General features: G+C 33.1%; 2 protein-coding genes and 1 long non-coding RNA gene across 4 annotated transcripts; 2 read left to right on the top strand and 1 right to left on the bottom strand.

Moving 5' to 3' along the window:
• Positions 1-1,026: 1,026 nt before the first annotated feature.
• On the bottom strand, positions 1,027-3,659 carry LOC123689761. The gene is made up of 3 exons (XR_006750649.1): positions 3,610-3,659; positions 3,050-3,113; positions 1,027-1,111 (listed from the first exon to the last, which is right to left on the bottom strand). It is a non-coding gene; the product is annotated as an uncharacterized LOC123689761 (long non-coding RNA).
• A 785-nt stretch (positions 3,660-4,444) lies between these two features.
• LOC110995218 (dynactin subunit 5) lies at positions 4,445-5,709 on the top strand. Its single transcript, XM_022262276.2, has 4 exons — positions 4,445-4,662; positions 4,757-4,944; positions 5,179-5,290; positions 5,412-5,709. The coding sequence occupies exons 1-4, from the start codon at positions 4,615-4,617 to the stop codon at positions 5,610-5,612; spliced, it is 549 nt and encodes a 182-aa protein (XP_022117968.1). The 5' UTR covers positions 4,445-4,614; the 3' UTR covers positions 5,613-5,709.
• Positions 5,710-6,155: 446 nt separating this feature from the next.
• Positions 6,156-23,624, top strand: LOC110995225 (PAN2-PAN3 deadenylation complex catalytic subunit PAN2). 2 transcript variants are annotated; one of them, XM_045631029.1, is made up of 22 exons: positions 6,156-6,382; positions 6,758-6,912; positions 8,194-8,363; positions 8,798-8,918; positions 9,414-9,613; positions 10,307-10,523; positions 11,288-11,427; positions 11,896-12,042; positions 12,720-12,816; positions 13,237-13,335; positions 13,848-13,964; positions 14,963-15,044; positions 15,567-15,724; positions 16,046-16,295; positions 16,623-16,768; positions 17,164-17,342; positions 17,741-17,825; positions 18,214-18,305; positions 19,093-19,210; positions 19,719-19,879; positions 20,427-20,576; positions 21,387-23,624. In XM_045631029.1, the coding sequence occupies exons 1-21, from the start codon at positions 6,337-6,339 to the stop codon at positions 20,545-20,547; spliced, it is 2,901 nt and encodes a 966-aa protein (XP_045486985.1). In that variant the 5' UTR covers positions 6,156-6,336; the 3' UTR covers positions 20,548-20,576; positions 21,387-23,624. The 2 variants fall into 2 exon arrangements, with proteins under 2 accessions (XP_045486985.1, XP_045486986.1); XM_045631030.1 differs by lacking the exons at positions 19,093-19,210; positions 19,719-19,879; positions 20,427-20,576; positions 21,387-23,624 and having other exon boundaries at positions 6,157-6,382; positions 17,741-17,841; positions 18,214-18,304.
• Positions 23,625-23,700: the final 76 nt, after the last annotated feature.

Raw genomic sequence — 23,700 nt, 5'->3', positions numbered from 1 at the left:
TAGTCAAGTTCGGACAAGGCATCCCTATATTATTAATATGAAAAAGGACAATTTCAATTTAAAAATAAAATTTAGATGGAAGAAAGTGGAATCCTGCGTGCATGCTAAAGTAAGTATCTTAAAATTTTCATAGAAAGTATAATAAGTATATGTATATCTTGTGTATTATATTATGTATGATATAGACTTGATTATTTTATTAATTAATGACCCTCTTCCCGAAGGCATAGGCAGAAACCACGTATCTCCACTTGCATCTTGCTGCATCCATTTTCATGACATTCACCATGCATGCTCGTCGGTTATGGGCATTTTTAACTTGTCCCTACTCTAGTGCTTCCTGGATTTGGGCCAGGTATGTACGATAAGGCCTACCCAACCTTTTTCAATATGAAAATTTTAATTTTTATATTTACTTTAAATATATATATATATATATATCTTTAGTAAATAAATAAATAACAATATAGAGAAATTATTTAATATTATACCCGAGGCAATATGAGTACTGTTGTTGTTAGCAAAGGATGCTAGATATCTGGGGTCAATTCCAGAAATAACACCTGGATTTTGATTCATCTGAAACGAAGAGTAAATCTAAAACAAACTTGTCATATGGCCTATAGCACGACACATTTATAAACCTAGCTCTAGACCTACAGTCTTCTTCAATAGAGTGGAGTATAACACAATAGAACCGAAATTTACAAACGATAATTTTAGCTTTCTCTAATGAGAATTTAACCTAAGACATTAATATCGACACAATCGTCATTCGTTTGATCGCTTATCTGGCCAATGCCTATACAGAAATTAAATATATACACAATAATACTATTCTTTGTGGGTTAAGAACACCAATACATTATTTACATATACTTAGGGCACTGAAAAGCACTCGAAAATGTGTTTATATTTGCAGTAATTTTATATATGTATTTCTCACTATACCACGGTATTATTGTTTTGTATTATTAATTACATTTAAATTTTCGATAATATTTGACTTGTTTTACTCACATCTGAAGGCTGAAAGGCTCTGTTCCCTGGGCTGTCAACATTTTGCATGTAATTGCGTCCAGTGTACTGATAACCGGGAATTGGTTGATTCCTATTAAAATATCAACACTCATATCGCAAACACCAGCTGAACAACGATTAATGTAATATATTTCGTAGTCTCTCGTGGAAACTACTTAAGCTGCGTACTTAACAAATATCAGATATTATATTTACGTATTTATCTTATAATTTATTTCTTTTAATATTTTTACTTGATCACCTAGCTCAGAACATTAGTTGCTTTAATCATTAAAACTGGTTGAATATATTATACGAAAATACCTAATTTTGGTTTTTGTTTCTCTGTGTTTTTTGTAATTTTCCTTTCGTTTTTGTATTAATGGTATTTCTATTTAACTGTTTAGTTTATTAGGCAGGTAGCAACCTTAGTGTTTTTCATACTTTTAGTTTAAACATATTAAGCACTAGCAGACTCGGCCAAGCGTTGCTGTGGCTAAGGTTTTTGTTATATTACATAGTAGTAAATTAATCAATGGAAACCGTAGGAGAACTTATGTGAAACGTTGGTACCACGACACGGACCTAAACTAAACTACCTTTAACTCAGCGCCATCTGTTAGAATTGTATCAAATAATAAACAAATGTTAATGTTATCGTAATTTTAGTAAGGATGCCTATTTTTTTTGAAAATGAAATATAGCCTATGTCACTCAGGAATGATGTAGCTTTCCAACAGTGAAAGAATTTTTCAAATCTGCCAAGTAGTTTCGGAGCCTATTCAATTCATACAAACAAACAAAAAATCAAACCTTTCCTCTTTATAATATTAGTATAGATTAATTAATAAATCAGGGGCGCTACTACATCTACAGGTCTGAGCGTCTGATTTCTAAATCTGTTTCATGATATTTTTTTTATCTAATTGACAAGTAGGTGATCAGCCTCACACCTGACACACGACATCAACTCTTTGGGTCTAAGAAATGTGTCGGTTTCCTTATCAGCAAAGTCTTGGTGCATAGCCGGAGATCGAACATACGACCTCAGGGGTGAGAGTCTCACGCTAAAGGCACTAGGGCAACACAGCTCATTTATAAATATATAAAACTAAAGTTGCATTAATAAACATTAAAAAAATACTTTGATGTTATAAATCCCTTAAAAGTATAGAATTAACGATTCTTATTTGAATTGAATGGCCTTGAACGACCAAGAGATTTATATGAATTTAACTATAAATTATTTATTTACATGATTCATTTTAGTATATTATTAAATGTGATTACAGGATCACTTAAAGATTCATTTGTAAAGATAATAGAGATAATTTAATAAATAAATTAATATTATCATAGTGGTTAAGGGTTACGATTATATTATATAGGTATACGATTCTCAAAATGTATGATATGCGTTTGAAGCCTATTCAATGGAGCTTTAACATTTATCATTATTTCAATAAAAAAATAAAATAACTAAGTACTACTGAACCTGTAACTCAAAAATCAAACAATCAAATCACAAAAAAAATGGTCCATGAAGAAAACGACTGGCAAATTGGTTCACCTCTAATTAGAAGATAAGAATTTTTTACAATAATCATCTACTTTCATTAATCATCACAAAATTTTACATTTTAATTGTGCCTTAATTAATAATTGCAAAAACAAATTACAGATTACTTTAATGTACGTAATAATTAAAAATGTACAAAACACTGAAATAAATGTCAAATATTTTGGAGGGAACCAATTGGAGGGAGGGAACGCCCGTCCAGAAGTTGCCTATTTAGCCAAAGCTTTACAGAGCTAATTAATCTATAATTGGGATCCTAAGGCCCTTGAGTCTTAACTTCAAAGAGAACGCAATCAAAGTAATGGTATTGGATCATACTATGAGTCTTATTAAAATAAGACAGTTACATGTATTTACAATTTACTTCCGCAAATTTTATTTTAAAAACACAATCGAGTTATTAGGTAATCTCCCGCGAGATAGGATCTACCTCAATGCGAAGCTACTTACATAGTAATATTATTTCCTGCACTAGTTGGTGAAAACTCAATCATTTGATTTCCCGTGAGATGCTCTGAAACGGAGATTTCATGCGTCTATATTGGCGTCGTAGATAACTATATATATCGTGTTCGCAAAACACAATTTTTGTACTAACAACATATATGTTGTTGCCCATGATTAGGGTAGAAATGTAGGTATAAATAGTTATAAACAATTCAAATTTAATTTAAAGTACAATTTTTAAATTAAATTTGAATTGTTCATAGACTAATATAGTGACATAAAATAAGTTAATACTTAAATAAAAAAATAATTCGTTTTTAATAATTTTTGTCCAGATCAGAAAATCATTTTTATCACTAAATCATCAGCAGCTGAGCCCCCTGTTACATCAAAAAAATAATGCTTTTTCCAAACGTACGATCACAGCAAGCTCCCAACTGATAACAGTGTATAAAACTGTTATCATTGTATTGATTTCATTCTTAGTTAAATATTAATATTTTCTTTCTTAATATTTTCTATAAATATATATAATTGTAACTTTACTATAAAATTAAGGTAACCTGGCTGGTTTGGATTTATTTTTCTCTCTCTTGTTATGTAGCGATCCATGTTTATTAGAGTTGAATTTGTATAGTAGTGAAAATTAATAACAGAAAAATACTAGTATTTTTCAAAGGCTGATATTATTACTTCTACTCCTCAAATCGATTTGGCGCCAATCCCTACGATCTACAGACTACAAATCATCATAGACTGTTGCTTAATACCATAGATTATAAATAGTGTCGACCGAGTACTCGACCAAGTGCGACCAAGAGGATGCCTATAAGAAGCGCCATTATTTTGTTGTAAAAAGCAAAATAACTATATGCTAAGAAAAGTTAAAATACAATTATTAATACATATTATTAGGTCATTAATATATATTAATGATTGTGTCAAATACACTCCTATAACTACAACTGAATGTACATTAAACAATAGAATATAAGGAGAGTTTTTTGTCTATCCATATTTAGGAATATTTGAACTTGGTTCTAGGGAAAATATTTTTAATATACCTAAGCCCCCATCTTGTATCAATGAAAAAACGGAGCTTTATATCGAAATAATTTTATATTTTTTCCTATGCTATTCATATATGTATATATACGTCGAAACTCTGCTACATATTCCTTTTTTTAAATTATTTATTCGCTGGAAACAAGTCCACAGGCATGCTACATATTCCTTTCTTTTAAATTTATTTATTAGCCGGATAACTACATATTCCTATATGTATGTGTTACTAGTTTTTGTAGTTATAAGTCATAATGTATGATCTCTCATATTCTGTAAAATATATATTCTTATTCATACGATATTTCCTAATAAGTGATCTGTGATCATCTCTGATTCATTAGTCTTCTGTGCATCTGTACTTTAGTGTAAACTGTAAACAGAGTTTTCGTTCGTAATTTGCAGATTTTCTGATTTTAGTACAATTGTTTACAGTCTTTTTTTATAACGGGATAGCCAGAAGGAAAATTTATTCTATAAATAACATTGTTAATGGTAAATTAAATATGGAGCTTCAAGATACTTACTACAATAAATCTGAATACGTTGAAACTGTAAGTAAAAATAATGTAACTAATTCATAAAGTATTCAATAATCATTTTTATAGTTGCAATTATTTCAGTTAATTATAAATGATGCTTTTACAGGCATCTGGAAACAAAGTAAGTCGGCAAACTGTTCTTTGTGGCTCTCAAAATATTGTTCTTCATGGAAAAGTTATTGTACAAAGCGATGCAATAATACGTGGTGATTTAGCAAACGTTAAAACTGGAAGATTTTGTATTATTAGTAAGGGCTCTGTTCTTCGGCCACCATTTAAGAAATTCAGTAAAGGGTTAGTACTTTTACATTAAATATATAATAAGTCTTAGTTTTGTATTCCTGTATGTACTATTTATAAAGTATTGTTTACATTCTGCTGCTAGGAAAGAGACAGGTCATACACTAATTTATTTCAATGTCTGAACCTCACTTTGTTACAATAATTTGCATTGCAACTTGTTAAAAATTAGTCGTGTAGTTTTTGTTTAAGTAGATTAAATTTGTTATATACCACATTATATTTCAGAGTAGCTTTCTTCCCTTTACAAATGGGTGACCATGTTTTTGTCGGTGAAAATACAGTTGTCAATGCTGCTGTTGTTGGTTCTTATGTCTACATTGGTAAAAATGTGGTTATAGTAAGTAAATATTATATTGTATATTAACACTATTTAAAAATATAAGGAGATTTGTCACAAACAACAATGTGATATAACCCAGTCTTAGTGTTAATAAATTTAATTAAATTACATTTTCCAGGGTCGGAGATGTGTTCTTAAAGACTGTTGCATGATTGAAGACAACTCTGTATTGCCTGCTGAAACTGTAGTACCATCATTTGCAAGATATTCTGGCAGTCCAGCAAGATTAATAACTTCTTTACCTGAAGCTACACCAGATTTAATGACAGAGTTTACTAAGAGCTACTATCAACACTTTTTACCTACAGCAACAGTATAGAAATAAACAATTTTAAAGCACCTTATTTATTTATATAACATGAAAAATAATATATTATGATTTGGGTCCTAACCCAGGATTTAAATTTTTGACTGTATTTGTTTCTTTTATTATTGATTGAAATCCTAACACAATGTAATTTGTATATGCCTACTGTGGTAACACAATAATTTAAATCATTGCTGGAGGTTTCAGGTTTTAGTTACCAACCTTTAAAAGTAAATTTTAAAATTGGGTCATCACTGATACCAGTGCAAGATGCATCAATATTACAGAAAACTAGAAATAAATCACCTGTTCTAACAAATTTATCTCTTTGAAATGAAAGTGCTACATTGTGCCGTTTTTATTTTTTATATAATTTTCTTTGCAAAATCTCTGCTATAATAAAAGTATTGAAAATTCTTATTCAAGAGACAAGCGATTCGGCATTTTTTTAAACGCTATTGTTTAATCTGTATTATTTACACACCGTCAATGTCAGAAGTGATAGTTTCGAACATAATTAATGTGACAGTTGGCAATGTCGTTGACCCATCAATCAAGAACAAAAAAATTGATTGCAAATGCGTTTCAGATTTTAGTTTGTTGTGCGTTTGTGTAACGTTTAAGTTTTTATTTTTTTTCTGAAGAGCATAAAATAACTACGTCCTTAACTCATGCCCGTCATCGTATTATCTTCAATTTATTTAAAAATATATACAGGTCAGGGAAATTAAAAAAAATGGCATACCATTACTCCGACTTAGGTATGCCAGCAGAAATTAATGGTGAGTAAGAAATTTTAGAATTATTTGCTTTCTCTTATAAATAGTTATGGACGTTTATCAGTTAAGTATTGAATTCCAATGTTAATTATTGTAATATGCTTAACAATCCTCTTTCGCTTTCATGGTGTTTTCATCAAAAAGTGTTAGTAAACAAAACAATTGCCTACAACCCTTTTAACTGACACTTTGAGTTGGTTTGAGATTTATAGTATATTTATATATTTATTAAAGTATCAATATAAGACATTAGTAATGTTACTAAAATAGTAAATAAATACTCAAGGAAAAAAAGGCAGCAAGCCATAAACATTCTCATTTATTTTATAGTATTATTTCACATGTATCATAGCTAATATTCTTATCATTTTATCACAGAACAATATATTCCGGAGTATAAACCTTACATGGTTCAAAGCCCAGATGCTGAATATGAAGTCAGGTCCACAGTACTTGATGATAGAGGAGAAGGAAGCATATCAGCTGTGACATTTGATAAATTTGAAGAGTTAATTTGGGTGGGAAACACAAGAGTAAGTTTAATATACTGTTAAAATTGTTTAGCCTGTTCAAATTATACTTGTTATTTACATTAAACTTTTAAACTATACAACTCTGTAGCACCATTGTCTTCTAGAATGAAATTTTAGGTTTTAGTCATTACTACAACCTAAAATTTTATATCATTATAAATGCACAATAAAAGAATTATTTAAATGACCATATAAATATATATAATTATATATTGTAAGGGCGTGTTGAGAATTAAACCCAATTGTCCTTAAGAAAGTAATTTATTGTTCTGCTTGATACAATATTGAGTTCATTACAGTAAGTAGATACATACAATTTGAGTAACCTAGCATTGAACCGTAGGGAGGACGCGGGGCATCGCAACCCTTATGTTCACCTAGCTAATGCTTAACTTGACGACGCCGGGCATCGGTCAAGAAAAGCTACTGAAGATCCACGAGCAGACGACCCGGGGGGCTATCGTACTCGCAGACGTCTAGCTAGCGAATGCCACGAGCTTGGTCGGACATCGCATTATATAGCAGCCGCGCGCTTCTATGTGTGCGTTGCGTGTAAGCGTCTTGGCCGTAGTGTGACATTGTTTACGCCAACACGAGTCTGTCGCGTTACATCCTCCCCCTCTGGTACTCGGTCAGTCGTCCGGATGAGAGTACCAGCATTATCAATGGCAGGAGTTTTCCTTGGACGTCCTCTTTTTCTAATAGGCAAGACTGCTTCTGGAACATCTTCTTGTTCTCTTTGTTCAAACTTCCTTATTGCTGATGTATGAAATTTACCAATTGATTGACTTGGATTACTTATATTTGCGACTTCGTTTGCGTTTTTACACATTTATTTTGGAGAAAAATGGAGGACACCATGAGTAATTTCTTCAAAAACTCTTCATGTTTTTGTTGGTATCAATTCTGGGAAAATAAATACAGATAATGTAACTTTTTCTTCAGCTGTGATACTTTTTTACATTCAACAGCTTTTGTCTTCAGTCACCGTGACCATGCATGTTGTAAAGCATGCAAATTGGAATTTTTTTAAATTATATTAAATAATTATAAGTTTCATAATACAAAGCTTCAATCTGGTGAAAAGTGTTTAAATATATAATATTAAAAAGCTTTTTCAGTCTGTCTTTAAGAACACAGCAATAATTGCTATTTAACCATAAATAAATCACTGAAACTGATACATAAGTACATACTGTCTTTTGATTTGAAAGTTAAATCATAATCAGTAAAAATAAAATATGTAATATTTAATGACTATTGATCCATTTGTTATTCCAGGGACATATTACTTCATACCATGGCCCACAAATGAGTAGATACACAGCTTTCAGGGTTCACATGACAGAAGAAATACGTGATATTATTACCCTTGATCAAGGACTATTTATTTTGTCAAAGACACAATTGAGGCATCAAATTCGCAGAGGTCTTGTGAAGCATACACACACGTAAGTTATGACAAATAACAGTATTGTGTTTTTTTTTATTATCAAAGCTTATTATGGTTTGAGCCTTACAGTATCATGTCAAAATAATGTTTAATTTTTTAAATCTGTTCCTGAAAATTAATTTCAGGAAATCACACATTGACTTATTGTTATAATTATATAAATGTGAAAAGTTTTTGAAAGAAGTTCTGTACTGTACTGCTGGCTTAAAATTGATAAATTTTAGATAATTTATATATTATAGAATAAAATAAATAAATTATTATGCTACTAGCATATAAATACATGCATTATATGGAGCTAAGCTAGTCTAATCAAATGGCATAAACAACTTTGCTTTTTGTGATACAGATGTTGGATGGCAAAGCTGTGTCCCTTTTCTATAAAAATTAACATTCAGCATTGTTTACATTTTAAATATCCAATGATTACAGATCAGAAAATTTAAAAGAGATGCAATGCCTCTTTCAATCCAGTCCAACAAATATTTTAATGGGCGGCCATCAGGACACAATTATTGATTTTGATGTCACAAATATGAAAGAATCTATTATTGTAAGTTCCTTATTTAATTCTTACATTTAGGTGTTATAAATATGATTTTGCAAACTATTACATAATTGGTATAATTTCAAATATCATAGTAACTAATGTGCAAGTTATTAGGTGAATGTTTTTAACGGTTTTTTATACTAGTAAATTATCTCTCCTAAAAATAAATAGTAATTTGTTATTCTTTGAATTGTGCCATAATATTTGATGTAAATTATAATGATAATTAATGTGCCATTCTTAATTTTTGTTATAATTTATTGTCAAATTATTTGTCTTATATAAAACTGTTATGTTTTTTAAATGTTTATTTGTAAATAACTGCATTACATGACTCACCAAACAATGTCACATTATCTCTATGTGATTCCGGGTTATTAAAATTATGTATTTTAATTTGAGTTTATATATCACAAATAGTTTATAAATTCACTCCCAGTCATACAGACTTAACACTAATAAATTACCACAGATAACAAACTATTACCTTCATTATAGCCGATAACTGAAGATGGCTGTGCGGTGTTAAGAAGTGGGGGTGGTTCGCTAGTTGCGTGTGGGAGTGCTAACGGGACTGTCTCGATGCGTGATATAAGAAGTCCGGTGGTGGCCGAGCACACGTTCAAAGCGCACAGTGCCTGCCTGTCTGACTTGGATATGCAGGGCAACTTGCTTATCACATCTGGATTTGCACAAACGTAAGAATATATTAATTTTTATGGCAACTCGTAATATATATTATTTGTATTTACCCTCATTTTGAAAATTTCATCTCATATCATAATTTTCGGTGAGTATAGAATCTCTTTATAGAATATACTTAGTATAGAATTTCTAGACGTCTTTTAAAATTCGGCTACATAACCTACATACCATCCGAAACCTATATTTTAACCATACCCTATCTAGCTTTTGACTTATGTAATTCTTATATTCTTTTGTTTTTGAATTTTGAATTGGATGTTTGATTGGATTGTGATGGATCTGATCAATTATAAATTTTACAGGGCAGCCATTCATTTACAAAAAAATCACATGTTTCTATGAAATCCGACTGATTAATTTGAAATTTAAAACACATGGTTTTTTTTAATGTAGCTGTGATATTTAGTCAATGTAATCCAAATATGATAAACATGGATTTTGGATTTTTTCAAAACCCACATTGTTCTACGATCATGACGATATGTAACTAAGTAATGAACAAACTCGCGTAATTTTGTATTTGCTTATTTCCTTGCTAGTGTTGCCTGGAGGAGATCGCTTCTTATCAAAAGGCCGTTCATGTATCTAATAATTTATGTTACTTGTTTTTATTTGTGAATATCAATTAGAATGCTAGTTAGATACAAAGTACCGTAATAATTTTATTTTTAATAAAATGTTTACAGAAGCACAATGGCCGTAGCCGAACAGTACGTGTTAGTGTGGGATGTACGTCAGTTGAAAGCCGGTGGGGCGTGGTCACTTCCGGTGGCATCGCCGCCATTATTACTCCACTTCCTGCCATCGGTTTCCGGTCGAGCCCTCGCAATGGCCAGTGCTGGACACGTGGCATTGCTCAATGTTAACAATAAAAGTGAATCTGGAAAGCAATCCGTTTTTCAAGTAAGATATTTATCACGCAGAGATCCAGGTTTTACCCCAGAGTGGTACCACACCGTTCGAGCGAATGTTAAATGCTCAGATATAGTACGGACGCGGAGCACGAAGAATTTCGTAGAATGACCCCTCATCTTATGTCTTTGTCGCTCGCGCATAAACATATTGCCGTTGCGCTCACACAGATGCAGTGACCGCCGTATTCAGAGATTGTAAACCTTTTAGTCATAACCATAAAGACATGTGGTGGTGCACATGTACTTTGGTTTGTTTTGTTATAAGTAGTATATATGTCATAGTATAGTATATAAGTAGTAACGTATCTGGTGAAACATCTGATAGTTCATCAGAAATAGATGCCTCTGACTAAAATTAAATGTTTTTTTAAGAGTATTTCTGTTTTTCCAAATCTTAGTCGCAATCATAACTTTTCCTTTTTATAAATCCATCAAGCCGTTTAGTCTAAATAAAAATCAAAGCTACCGTTTTTAATATTCGTACTTATAAAAAAAAATGTTTTTAACCACTGGCAGTAGGCCCAAAGGTCTTTGTTGTGTTGAAAGAAAATCCATTGGTTCACAGCCGGGAATCGATGACCTCAGAAAAGCGAGTTGCACGCTGAAGCCAACACTGCTAACTCTCAAATTTCCATTTCATATTAGCGTACATAGTGTGCGTGCACGCTGGTAACCGCTACGAGCGTGCGCTGTTGCGCTTTGTGACTTATTGTTGAATGCCCATATACTAATCAGCTGGAAAACGCATTTCAGGTTGACACCCAAGGCTCTCTATGCACTGTCATGGACGTGTCGAGCACCAGCCAAGCATTTGTCTTTGGGGATCAATCGGGGCACGTACATCTGTTCTCTTCTAAGCATAATAATGAACCCGTGTTCAATAACTTCTCAAGGTGAGTGCACGTAAACTGCAAAATAATACATTTAAAAAAATACTTTTCGTTTTTAGTGACGTCATTGAATGAAATTTGTTAATAATTAATTAATATTTTTGTATATGTATTAATTATTATTATATTTTTATATATAACGATATTTAGATAGTAAATTAATTTGAAGAATTCAATTGACATAAGATTAAACATTATATTTTTTTTTTCCTTTACTCACGTTGGTTGTCTGGAAGAAATCGTTCGAAAGCGATAAGGCCGCCAGTTGCTTTTCATTAAATTATGTTTAAAAAAATTTTTCTTTTATGTAATGTAACGAAGTGTTAATAAATAAATAAAATAAATTTGTTATAAAAATTATTACTACTAAGAAATTTCTTTGTATATTTATATCAGTTAAATATTTATTATCTTAAATAAAGCTATAATTTAATCTATTTTCTAAGACATAAAATTACTTTTTTTCACCAGAGAAACAACATTTGCGACCCCGGTTCGTTTGCCGTACGTGGGTTTCAGTGAGACGTTCAGCTTCTCATCAATACCTCTTCCGCCTCTCGCTAGTGGGTCCAAGTGGTTCCACGACCTTCCTGAAGAGTTCCTCAAAAAGGTTTCCAGGTGAATAGCATTTTTAATTAATAATAACACGCCATTCGGTGAGATAACGTTTAAATTATATTTAGATTCGAACTTATTTCATTTCAAACTTAATATTTTTTATTTATTGAGGTTATGTTTGAAAAATAATTTCGGTTGCACTGGTTTTTATTTAAGTCATATGAAACTTTACAGATTTTTTCGTTGATATATGTATATAAACTACATTTGTTGTAATATCGAATGAAAAATGAATTATTCACTAGAATTCTAAACGGTTTAAACTTTACTTAGTAGCTTGTAGGAGTAAGATCCGGGGATGCGCGGCAGAGGTGTGAGAGAGACGCATATATGCTTAAGTATTGTCATCCTTTTCCTTACCCAGCGCTAACTAGAGCTGCATATTGTTCCTGATTTAAAATCTCACTTTACCAAAGAGTTAGGTCCCTGTTTTACTTAATGCAAAGTAATGTTCAAAATTCGAATGCTGAAAGGTGAAAGACTCGCAAACGTCAAAATTGAATTCATTTTTGACGTACGGAAGTTATCATCTGCGCCTTTTTTCTGCATTATGCCCTTACATTTATTAACATAATCTGTGGTCGTGGACGAAATTATTAGTCAATTAAATGGAGTTATTTCTTAGCTTTGATAATGTTTAAACGGTATTTAAGCTACCGATTCGATAATTGTTTCAGGAAACCTCGACCAATCGACCCAGAAATTCTTAAGACCATGAAAATGAAAGGACCCATCGGGTATGCTCCCAATCCTGGTACTAGGAGACGTAATGAGGTAAAAAATAGTTCGTTACGGCAATACTTTGATAATTTTTTTAGAAATACAGAAACAATATTTAGAGTTTTATTTTAAACACAATCTTTTTATTATCCAAAATGTTTTAACATATCAAATTCGAATTAAATTGTCTACGACAAGCCTAAACTAGCGTCTTTTCCACAGACTAACAAGCATATTCAAAGTCAAAGTCAAAAATCATTTATTCATATAGGTAACATAATGTACACTTATGAACGTCAAAAAAAAAAGAAATATACATTATATGAATCTAATTTTACATTTACTGCCAGTTCTCAAATCAAGGGCGTAGAACGGAAGAGAAGAACGGTATTAAACATTAGTTAACACATTAATCATAAAAAGTCGTAAGCTGAGAAATATAATTATTGCTTTATGAAGAATTTATCCTTTCAGTATCCATACATAGATGACAATTTGGAAGATATTAAACAACCAAAACCAATAGACGAAACGGCGTTGTCTATTAGACCAATTCCAAGTTCATATCAGAAGGTAATACACAGAATTTTATGCGGTTTTCATGAATTGAGGAAGGATAGGTTATAATTTGTCAGTGTTTTTTTTTTATGTGAAACTTCTTTAGACACTTTAGGGTTATTTTTTGTATGGAACGTCACGAAGATGTGCAACGTTTTTGTCGAAGAAAAGAGAGAGAGCAATTGAGAGAGAGTGAGAAATCGAGAAAAAAATACACCCTATTGGTTGATGTATTCGTTTAGTAGTTACATATTAGAACTTTAGATGGCGATTCTGTTGCATGACGTCTTCTGGAGTAAACGCAGATTTTTATATGTTTATATTATCATTAGCACGTATACAGTGTGTAAACAGTGAATATAGATATACAAATACATGGAGTGATCATAAACTGGTACATGTTCATCTATTGGGGTCTTTACCTTAGTAATAATTAATTTACATTAACATACAGATATCTGAGGCCCAGACCTAAAACGGTTGTAGCGCCAATGCAAAAGTGTTAATAGATAATCATCTTTTTCCAGGTCGAAGTAAGGTATAATAAAAATGAGCCGAACGCAATTTTGGATAATATAAATAGAACAGGTCTAACGGGAATCGAAGCTACTCTGCCCAATTCTTACTGTAATTCGATGATTCAGGTAAACTATTTTATATCACCATAATTCATGCTCATTAAATTATTTAACCTGTGATGATGAGGCATAATTATAGGCTTACAAAAATTTTGTAATTGCAGACTTACAAAAGTTTTGTAATTGCAGGCATACAAACGATTTGTAATTGCAGGCATACAAACGTTTTGGCGATTTTAAAGAGCCTTGATTTAGCCATAAATTTGTAGAGGAAAGTTTTGTAACTGACGTTTTCATATTTTTGTAAATAGCTTATATCATATAAAATGATACAGCTGCCCATGGACATTAGGCAAACAATTAAAAACCTAAATCATTATTTATTTTGAATATACCTATCGCTTTTGCGAGTGCAGTTGATAACATTTTTGACGTGAAAACATGTAACATATACGGCTGTACGTCCGAAAAGGCATGACTTATTGTCCCGTTACGCTCACTGTCCCGTTATGCTCATTGTACGCTTGCGCCGTATCTGGCCTACGCGTCTGACAATTGGCTCCCTTGTATGCATAGTGATAATTAAATAAAAATTATTAAATTTTATTCATAAAAGTATGCAGTAATTTCATCAATGTTTAACTTTAACTATCGCTCGTAAACCGACTTTACACAGACATTTTTTATTAATAAATGCCTAAAACTGTCTGACCTGCTTATCGTATAATAGTTTGATTATTTTGTTTGTAAACTAGAATTAAGTTTGACCAACTTTAACAAATATTGCTTGAGTTCATAAAAAGGTTTTACATGTAAAGGTCACAGAGGACTGACTTTTCAAAAATACTGATTGAGATACACCGGTAGGACCCCTATAGCCTATCAAGCACGCTAACTGGGGAATGTCGATTCTCCCCTCATTCTCCCCTTTCCTATAAAGGGATTTTATTTACTGGTGGTGGGTCTGGTAAGCTTGGCGTCTTGGCGTCCTGCTGTACATATAAAAGCGTTCAATGGAACGCCCACTTAACGCCAATTGTTAAAAGGTTTTGATGTTTTTCCAGGTCCTATACAACATGCCGCCTCTGAAGTCGACTCTGATAGCTCACACGTGCGCGAAGGAGTTTTGTCTCACTTGCGAGTTAGGTGTGTTGTTTAGTTTATTTTTGATTTGCGTAGCCATTTATAAGCGTTGTCGGAGTTTGGGAATTGACCTGGGCCCGAGGCGTTCTTGAACGCCAGTTTGTATTACTGGGCATATTTTAGTTTATGTATCGACAAATTCGGTTGAGTTCTATTGCTTACTATTTGCTTGGTTTACGATAAGGAAAATGCCCAATTGCGTCTACAGTTTATTTTGTCTAATACTAATTTTGTGTATAGTATAAGGACTTGATTCTTATATCCATTCAATGATATATAGATGTATATGTATTCCACACAATGTATTGAAACTATTGACATGTATAGCCAAATAATTTGTTGCAAAGATTAGAAATATACCATAAATAGAAAACTTGTTTTTTATTTCGAGTAATTTGACCCCGAATACCTGAAATACGCTGCAAAACCCACATTTATGGCATTAGCATTTGGGCATCGTCCTTCGAGTGGTTGTGGTATTTGGACTTATGGTTTACCAGACCTTTCTAGTGCCATCGTTTCCAGGTTTCCTATTCAGGATGCTTGACACCTCTGGAGGGGCGCCGTGTCAAGCGACTAACTTCTTAAGGGCGTTTCGTACCGTGCCTGAAGCTGCCGCGCTTGGACTGATATTGCCCGATCGGGGCATCGATAGAAAGATTGATCTCGTTGCCCTTATTCAGGTAATCGCATGGGGCTGTAAATAACGCTTGAGCCTGACCTACGATAAGTGAGGGTTCCTTGGCCGAGGCCAAGGGAATTAACTTAATTGACCTTGAATGTCAAATGCTCTTGTCTAGCAAGTCGGCAGTAAATTGTAGTTTCTTAATGATACTGCATTGGTCTCGATAAATTAGGGTTCAAACGCATGTTAATTTTTTGGTTGAGGTTAACCCAAACGTATGAAGGTAAGTAATTCAATGACCAGTAAGAAAATATGTGACCTATCTCTTGTATATAACAGTTAATGCAAAATTCGTATACTTCACAATGTTTAATTCTAGAGCTGGAATAGATTCATTCTTCACCAAATCCATTATGAGCTTTTGGAGACTCGCAAAAAGGAGAAAGAGTTGGCGCTCCTCTCGGAAAATACCCCACATAAGACAGATCGATTAAAAAATCACTTAAAGAAACCAATTAATGGTCAAATTGAGGGATATAAATACACCGAACTCGAGTTTCTGAATCTTGGTCCTTCGGAGACGGAACACGAACTACAAAATGGTATAAACGAAAAATGGGTAGATAAAGGTAATCACAACGAACTTATACTAATTTAAATTAACATATTTACGTAGGTACGGGTTTTTATACTACTGAGCGTTTTATTATGAAGTATTACCGTGTTACTTCTAAAATAAAAGGACTCATGAAAAGAGACCAATTCTTAAAAGAACGGCAACGCACTCGCGAACTCTTTGGCATTGAGATGTCCATGGGTGGCGGTATGACTTAACACCAGGTGAACCTCCCGCCCGTTTGCCCCCTGTTCTATAAAAAAAAACTTGGACTACCAAAAATTAAATTTGAAGTATGGTTTCAAGAAAGTTTAACCTTAAGTTTTTTTTTGTAATATAGCAATGATGAATCACACGGAGAAACTTCAAAGTAATATAGACAAAGAGCTATCTAATGAGCACTGTGAGAGGGAGGAGTCAGAAATCTCAGAATTATTTGCGATTGCCCGACAGCAGTTGAATAGGTGTCTTAAGTGTAATAAGGAAGTAAGTATTTCAATTATTATATTATATTTTTATAAGACAATTATTTTTCTAATAAAGTTTTTTCGCTTGTTTTGATATATTCCTATTGTATGGTCTTTAAAATGCATTTATTATACATATAGGATATACATATAGGATACTAATAATTTTCTTTATTTGTATTTTGTCGGATTTGGATTTCTTATTACTTTATCTATTATTATTTTCTCGTCTTTGCATTTCTAAATTATTCTTTTTATTATAGGTCTACCTCGTACGTACATTTTTGTTAGGTTTTGTGTTTGAACATGTCTATTTTTAGGTCAATTTACCTCACGATATTTTCTGTCATCGCATGATGCGCAACCTGGTGGAACATGGCGTTTAGAAAGTCACGTTATTTTAAAATATTTCAGGAGGAACGCGAATCGGTGGTGCTGGCTTGTGCCCTCCAATATGCGACGAGAGACAACGAACGCACGTGCGGTTTTTTGGAGCTCGTACGTGCGTCGTTATGTGCACGTCGGTCTACGCCCGCCTGGTGCGAGCGATGCGCGAAGTTTACGCCCACCACACAGCGCGGGCGGCTGGTTAGGCAAGTATTTACTAACTTAACTAAAATGTATACAATGTAAATGGAAATATATGGCTACCGATATATTTTCACTGTAATATTTATCATAAAAATAATGCTATTGATAGTAATTTCTTCATTCATTTGTGGATATAATAACTTGTATCGAAAACCCTAACCTCTCTTGGTAGAATGCTTACGCGAACACAAGTTAGCCCAAGAGTGACGTGATTGGTGGGAGGGGTTTAGTGGGTAGGGCTTTGAGTCCCACACTCTGTCCGAAAATGGATTCAAACCTCAATAAAAAAATATTATCGTCTCTGTCTGACAAACGGTGTTTACGCTGAGAGGAAAAGAGACCGTCCACTGAATACGGTGAAACATATTTCTGAATAATGGATATATTGTTAATCTCTTAGGTTACCCCCAATATTGGCGATCAACTGTGGAGCAGTGACAGCTGAAGAGAAATTGTTCTGGGCGAAAGGGACTACTAAAGAAACGGTAATTTTATGTACAGGTAATAAATAATAATTCCAACTCCCAGCCAGTTCTTTATAAGCTTTTTGGTAGAGAATTGAGGATACAAAATTCATTTATGGGTTTGAAGACAATAGAAGTCTTATTGATATGTTCTAAAACAAGTCGCAATTTCGTCTTGAGCGTTGTCAAATGTTTCCAACACAGACAGAATAAATTGTTCCTGATAGTAAATTTAACTGACATTGACGTTCTGCTACGAATAATACGAAAATCTAACGATTATTTTAAAGTATATTTCAACTGTCTCTTTTCGTCGCGGCGCCATAACATATGATAGAAAGAGACAAATAGCAATTATTTATTTTATCGTTGAAGAGAAAATTAATAAATTATTTTCGGCCAATTCCAGCCTGAAGCCATTAAACGCAGCGGGAACGTTAAGCCATGTAGGTATGGACTGCACTGCGCAAGGCCTGGCTGCAGATTTAAGCATCCAGATAGGTAAGTTTACTTTCTTTAAATACCTTTTTAACCGACTTAAAAATATTGATTATATGAATTCGACGTACACTGTATTTGAGTAGCTCCAGCGTGCGTGTAACCACCAAAATATATTTTTTTAAATTATTATCGTAAGGACGACGTGGGCCACATCTAATTGACATGAGAGGTCATACAGGAAACACATTTCTGCAAGTTTTTAAGCTATTGCATAGCTTTTACGGCGGTCTTTGAGCCTGTCGACCGAATCAAAAAATTCCGTAACGAAAAAAAAACCTAACACACGATGACGTAATATAGGTGAGGCCAATTCTTGTGAGAGTGGGACAGAACGCATACTGCGTATTCACATCTCTCTGACGAGATCCGTAGCTCTAAGCGCGGCCGCTACAGCCCGTACGTGATAAGGTGTGACAGACTATATTGGATTGTTAGTCTGAATCTCGTAGAGTGGTAGAGTTGAAGATTGAATTAATATCAAAGAAGAAAAATACTGCAGAAATAAAATATAATTATAATTCCATAAGTTGATAAAAAAAACTTTACCGCGGTAGTCCCCGACTATCACACGTTTTTTTTATTTACCGGTTTAATAATTCACTAAAGTACGAACAAAAGGTTTAAAAATTGATACGCTCTTCTCTTGACCCGAAGTTGAATTTGTTTGGTGTCAGCTGGTTCCACATACTGATGAAATAAAAAGCTCAATTGTGGATGTCGAGTTGATAAGGTTGGAATTTTATATGCAAAATAAAAAAAAAAATAGGTTTAATGAAATATATTCCAGGCAGAGTCCGTCCCAGAGCAATCCAGTTAAGAGCGAGACGCAAGATGTGAGCTGTGTGATTCCGCACCAACTGCACATTCGTCTCCAGCCCGATGGGGACATCACTATTAGTGATAAGGTATTATGTTCGATGTTATAATCTGTACTAAAATCTGGATTCTAAAGAAATTTTTTCTGACAGGATTTAGAGGTTTGGAGGCCTCGGGATAACAAAGTCCCCAGGCCCTAAATTATTTCCCAAAAAATGCAAACATTATTATTATTGTTAAGCCTTTATTGCTGACACCCAGTAAAAAGTAATTAACACTTATTTTATTTTTGGTTTAAAAACAATATTTCCGCGAAAGACTAAAAACTATTTATACATTTCTTATACATAATTTTCGTCTGGGATACTATTCTCATAAAAACCGTTTTGCTGAAAATCGAAAAACTCATTTTTGACCTTTGACCTTGAGTTTTTTCCATACACGGGAACTTTACAATTTTTTAAATACAATTTTACTGATTATTACCTTATTGTGCGCGCTAATTTTTTGGTCTTGATTGTCCGGACTATACTAGAACGAACATTTTGTCTACAAATGTGTTCAGTAATAGGATTAATAGATGATTTATCCTTTCAGGCGGAACAGGTAGACAAGCACAAAAAGAAGCCAAAATCTGAAGCGGAATATGCGCTGACAGCGGCCGTTGTGTGCGTCGAAGACAGTCCCAGAAATCTCGTGGCGTATATCAGGATCGCTGATAAGGAAAACGCGCATTGGTACCTTTATAATGATTTGGGGTTAGTACATACAGAACCGACTGATAATAATGGAAATTTAAACAGAAGGCTTACCCTGCAAAAGTGCAGGAAGGTTTTACTCATTGCTCTAGTCAATTATAGCGGTGATTAGAAATTGGTAGTAGTCTGCTGCTAGCTTCTTGAACCTTATGATATATATATTGTTATTGATTTATTTTATTAATTTTCACTGAAGAATTGCTGAAGCGATTCGACTTAGTCTTTCAAGAATAGGAAGTATGAATTTTTAAAGGCCGGTAACGCACTCGCGAGCCCTCTGTTAATGAGTGTTTATTGAACCGATTTGACTTAAGCTCCTTAAGCTAAGAAATTATAAAAGGCCGGCAACGCATTCGCAAACCCTCTGGCATTGTGTTTTCATATCACTTACCATCAAGTGAGCTTCCTGCCCGTTTGCGCTCTGTTATATAAAAATACCTTATAATTTTTTGACATATTGACCGCACTGTAACGTCATTACAGTTGGATATTCTTGTTAATATACATTAAATATAATTAACTCATACAAAACCAATTGATATTCCAGGATTGTGTCTGTGAATGAAGAGGAGGTCTCCCAATTCAGTCCTTGGTGGAAAACACCTTGCGTACTCTTTTACACTAGTCCCAGAGCATTGCACGCTAAAGATGTCGCTAGTGTCTCCTAGCGTAGCTGTTACGGTCCGTTTGCATATTGGTAAGTTCTCTTAACTGTTCACTTACTTATTGGTAAGTGCTCTTATAACTTATCCACGGAGTAACGTTTACCGGTCAATACGTACTTCTTTTCAAAATAAATACATGTTAATACTGTAACATTTAATATGTAAAATAATTATATTTTACCTAGGAAGGTATTATTTAAAAAAATAAACCATGGACACGAAATAGTTGTTATGACAGAATTTATCTACTTAAATAAAAATGAATCGCAAAACAAGTGCAATATTCGACGGCCTGACCAATTCGAGTTCTTTTTTTAAATTCATCTCTTGTACTATACTCTGATTTTTCAGCGTATAGAATTCTGACAGCCATCATTTGTGACATGTCAGAGTTGGCAAAACTTTTCGGCCAGGCAAATTTTTCAATTTCAATACGAGTCTAAACTTTTCATTTGTTAGTGAATGTAAATATCTTATGAGGTGCAGTGCATCACATTAAAAGAGGTTTAACGGCGAGTTATAAAAAAAAATCGATATATTGTTCGTGATATTGAAATTTAATAATTAATTTTTGTGTTAGGCCCAAAGAAAAATACCCTCGATTTTTCCCTTTTTCGGTAGAAAACCTTTTGTAGTAGCAACACATATGAAATGTCAGACTTCTACGGAATGAAAAATCTGAGTATTTGAATTGAAAAAACCTAAACATCAGTTTCCATTCCGGAAAAGCAAATAATTTCTCAGTTTCTATTGCAAAGTATTTTATACACTAAAAAGTAGCTAACTTAATTAAGGCGAAACGAAGTTGGCGGGAGCAGCTACTAATAATATATTTTTTTTAGCAACGGTCCACACGAGGAAGACGTTAAATTTATGCGATGATATCCACTTTTACATTAAACTCAAAACTGTATTTTATCGAAAAATATTTTAACGATTAAACGGTTTTTATATCCAAAGCGATTTACGCGAGAACATATTTTTAAATCATTGCTGCGTTAACTTTTAAACACTGTAAAATATCGTTATTAATAGAAAGCTCAATTTGAACCTACGGCTCGTAGGATTAACGAGTCGTATTTGGATATAAAAACCCTAAATGCCTTAAGAAATTGAATTGTCATGCCTTGGGTTCGTATATACCACTGTAAGTACAACAGTATTTATACGTTGGTCTGAATCGGTATTTTTAATACACTCCAATATTTGATAAGTAGGTTAAGTAGCGTAGTTATTTTTTTAGGTGCAAAGTTCCATAGTAGGCACAATTAAAGCTAGCTTACATTTCTTTATAATGTACTTAAAGGCCGATTTACTGGTGGAAATTAATCTAAAATGGCGTTAGAAAACTGTTGTGCCCTAAAAACTGGCTACCATGGTAACAAATCATGTTTTACAACAGATAAAGTCATCAATTTACACATATGATTTTTTATAAATTTGAGTGTTGCTTTTTTGCCTAATATCAGCCGTTCAATTATCCGCCTAGCCGTTTAACTGACGGCCTGAATGATATTCAGCCAGTTGATTGAACAGCTAGGCACATGATTTGGATCTATGACGTTTCATTACTTGCCTTGCATGCTCACTGTTATTTTAAATTTAAATCCACTTTCAAACTTGAAACAAAATATTCAAACTGTCAATATGGCGTCGGGAAACCACAACTTTGATGGTCTCTTCCAAAATTCATACAAAAACAACAAGTACAATTGGAGAGTGTAGAAACAATAATGTGAATTTGACTCAAGCAATTTTATTTAAAAGAAATAATTTTGTATGTCATATGTTAAATCTTTGTTATTTATGCCAAATAATGACGTCAGCATTGGCCAGCCAGTTTATTAAATGTTGTAACAAACGCTACGGCTGAATATCAGGCTGTTAGTTAAACGACTAGGTTGTTAATTCAACGGCTAATTAAATTAGTTGGCTGCGACATAATATTTGCCGGTATTGTCGCCATTTTAGATTCATTTTCATGTTTAGATGACTATAAAAATCTAAAAAATGTTTGTATCACATTGTGTTCACACAGAGATATGAAGACTGTAATAAATATTTTGATTTAAAAAAAAAGTTCCGCAATGTTCGTTTGGCCAGGGGTATTTATAAGTCAGAACTAAAATCTAAGTTAATTAGCGAACAAGCTATGAAAGTCTTAGTTCTAAGTTGTATATATGTTGATACAAATAAATATGTGTGTTTGTAATTAAACTCTTCCTAAATGTCTGGACCGGTTTGATGACATTTTTGTATTTGTTAGGTTGTATTCAAGACGTGTACAGGTGATGTACGTTAGGTTTCGCTAGTGCTGTATATTTGGTCGATAGTTTGTCTTAAACTGAAAAGGCGTTTATTTATTTGTTTTATGTCTGCTTTGCAGTCATAATGACGAAGGAGTTAAATAAAAAAGTTTGAATCTGGTTTAATATATAGTTTAGTGAATCGGTCTTAAAATTCTTCCAAAAAACGCTAAAACAAAGAAAATAGAGAGAGGATGATATATTTCTAATTATTTTTATACATAGAAATGCAGCCTTTTCCTCTTTTTTTAATCCCGAGTTCTATATTAAGTCGGAATTGCAATGGATTTACTATATGAAAATACTTGTAGAAACTGCTATGAAAATCTAAGAAATTTTAATAAGATTATGAAACATTTTGCAAAATTCTGAATAAAGATGGTCCGTTTCACATCGCCCTCTTAGCCACGTCTGACATTTGCTTATGACGTCGCTATCTTTGCTTGGGACGGCAAAGATGTTCTTGTGGGTTCCAATTAAGCGGCTTAAGCATCACTTAATACTTATACAAACTCGATATAAATCAAAGTTGTAAAAAGAAATCCATATTTACACTGTGACCGACTTGATATAGAACTCGTAAACTGAATTGCACTAAATTAAGTTCAATAAACAATAGCAGTTCTAGTAATTTGATATGATTTTGCCAATTTCAACCAGTAATTGAATAAGGGGCCGTTCAAGTATTACGTAAGTACATTTACTGCAATTTATCTCCTCCACCCCTCTTGTCAGCAAAAGTAAGCAAAACTGTCAAAAATAAATACCTAAACGTATTTTTTGTAGGAATAGAATAGAAAATGGATTTCGTTTTCAAGCATAGACAATGTGTGGGTAATATGTGATATGT

This window comes from Pieris rapae, chromosome 14 (assembly GCF_905147795.1).
Source record: "Pieris rapae chromosome 14, ilPieRapa1.1, whole genome shotgun sequence".
NCBI lineage: Eukaryota > Metazoa > Arthropoda > Insecta > Lepidoptera > Pieridae > Pieris > Pieris rapae.
The sequence above is the reverse complement of the archived record's forward strand: the minus strand, read 5'-3'. Positions and strand labels throughout refer to the sequence as shown.

Bases quoted from the DNA above. Each gene is read 5' to 3' on its own strand.
- LOC110995218 (XM_022262276.2), top strand. From the start codon at position 4,615: ATGGAGCTTCAAGATACTTACTACAATAAATCTGAATACGTTGAAACT. The intron at 4,663-4,756 runs GTAAGTAAAAAT...ATGCTTTTACAG, and splicing joins AATCTGAATACGTTGAAACT to GCATCTGGAAACAAAGTAAG. The intron at 5,291-5,411 runs GTAAGTAAATAT...TACATTTTCCAG, and splicing joins TTGGTAAAAATGTGGTTATA to GGTCGGAGATGTGTTCTTAA.
- LOC110995225 (XM_045631029.1), top strand. From the start codon at position 6,337: ATGGCATACCATTACTCCGACTTAGGTATGCCAGCAGAAATTAATG. The intron at 11,428-11,895 runs GTGAGTGCACGT...TTTTTTCACCAG, and splicing joins GTGTTCAATAACTTCTCAAG to AGAAACAACATTTGCGACCC. The intron at 16,296-16,622 runs GTAATCACAACG...TTTGTAATATAG, and splicing joins CGAAAAATGGGTAGATAAAG to CAATGATGAATCACACGGAG.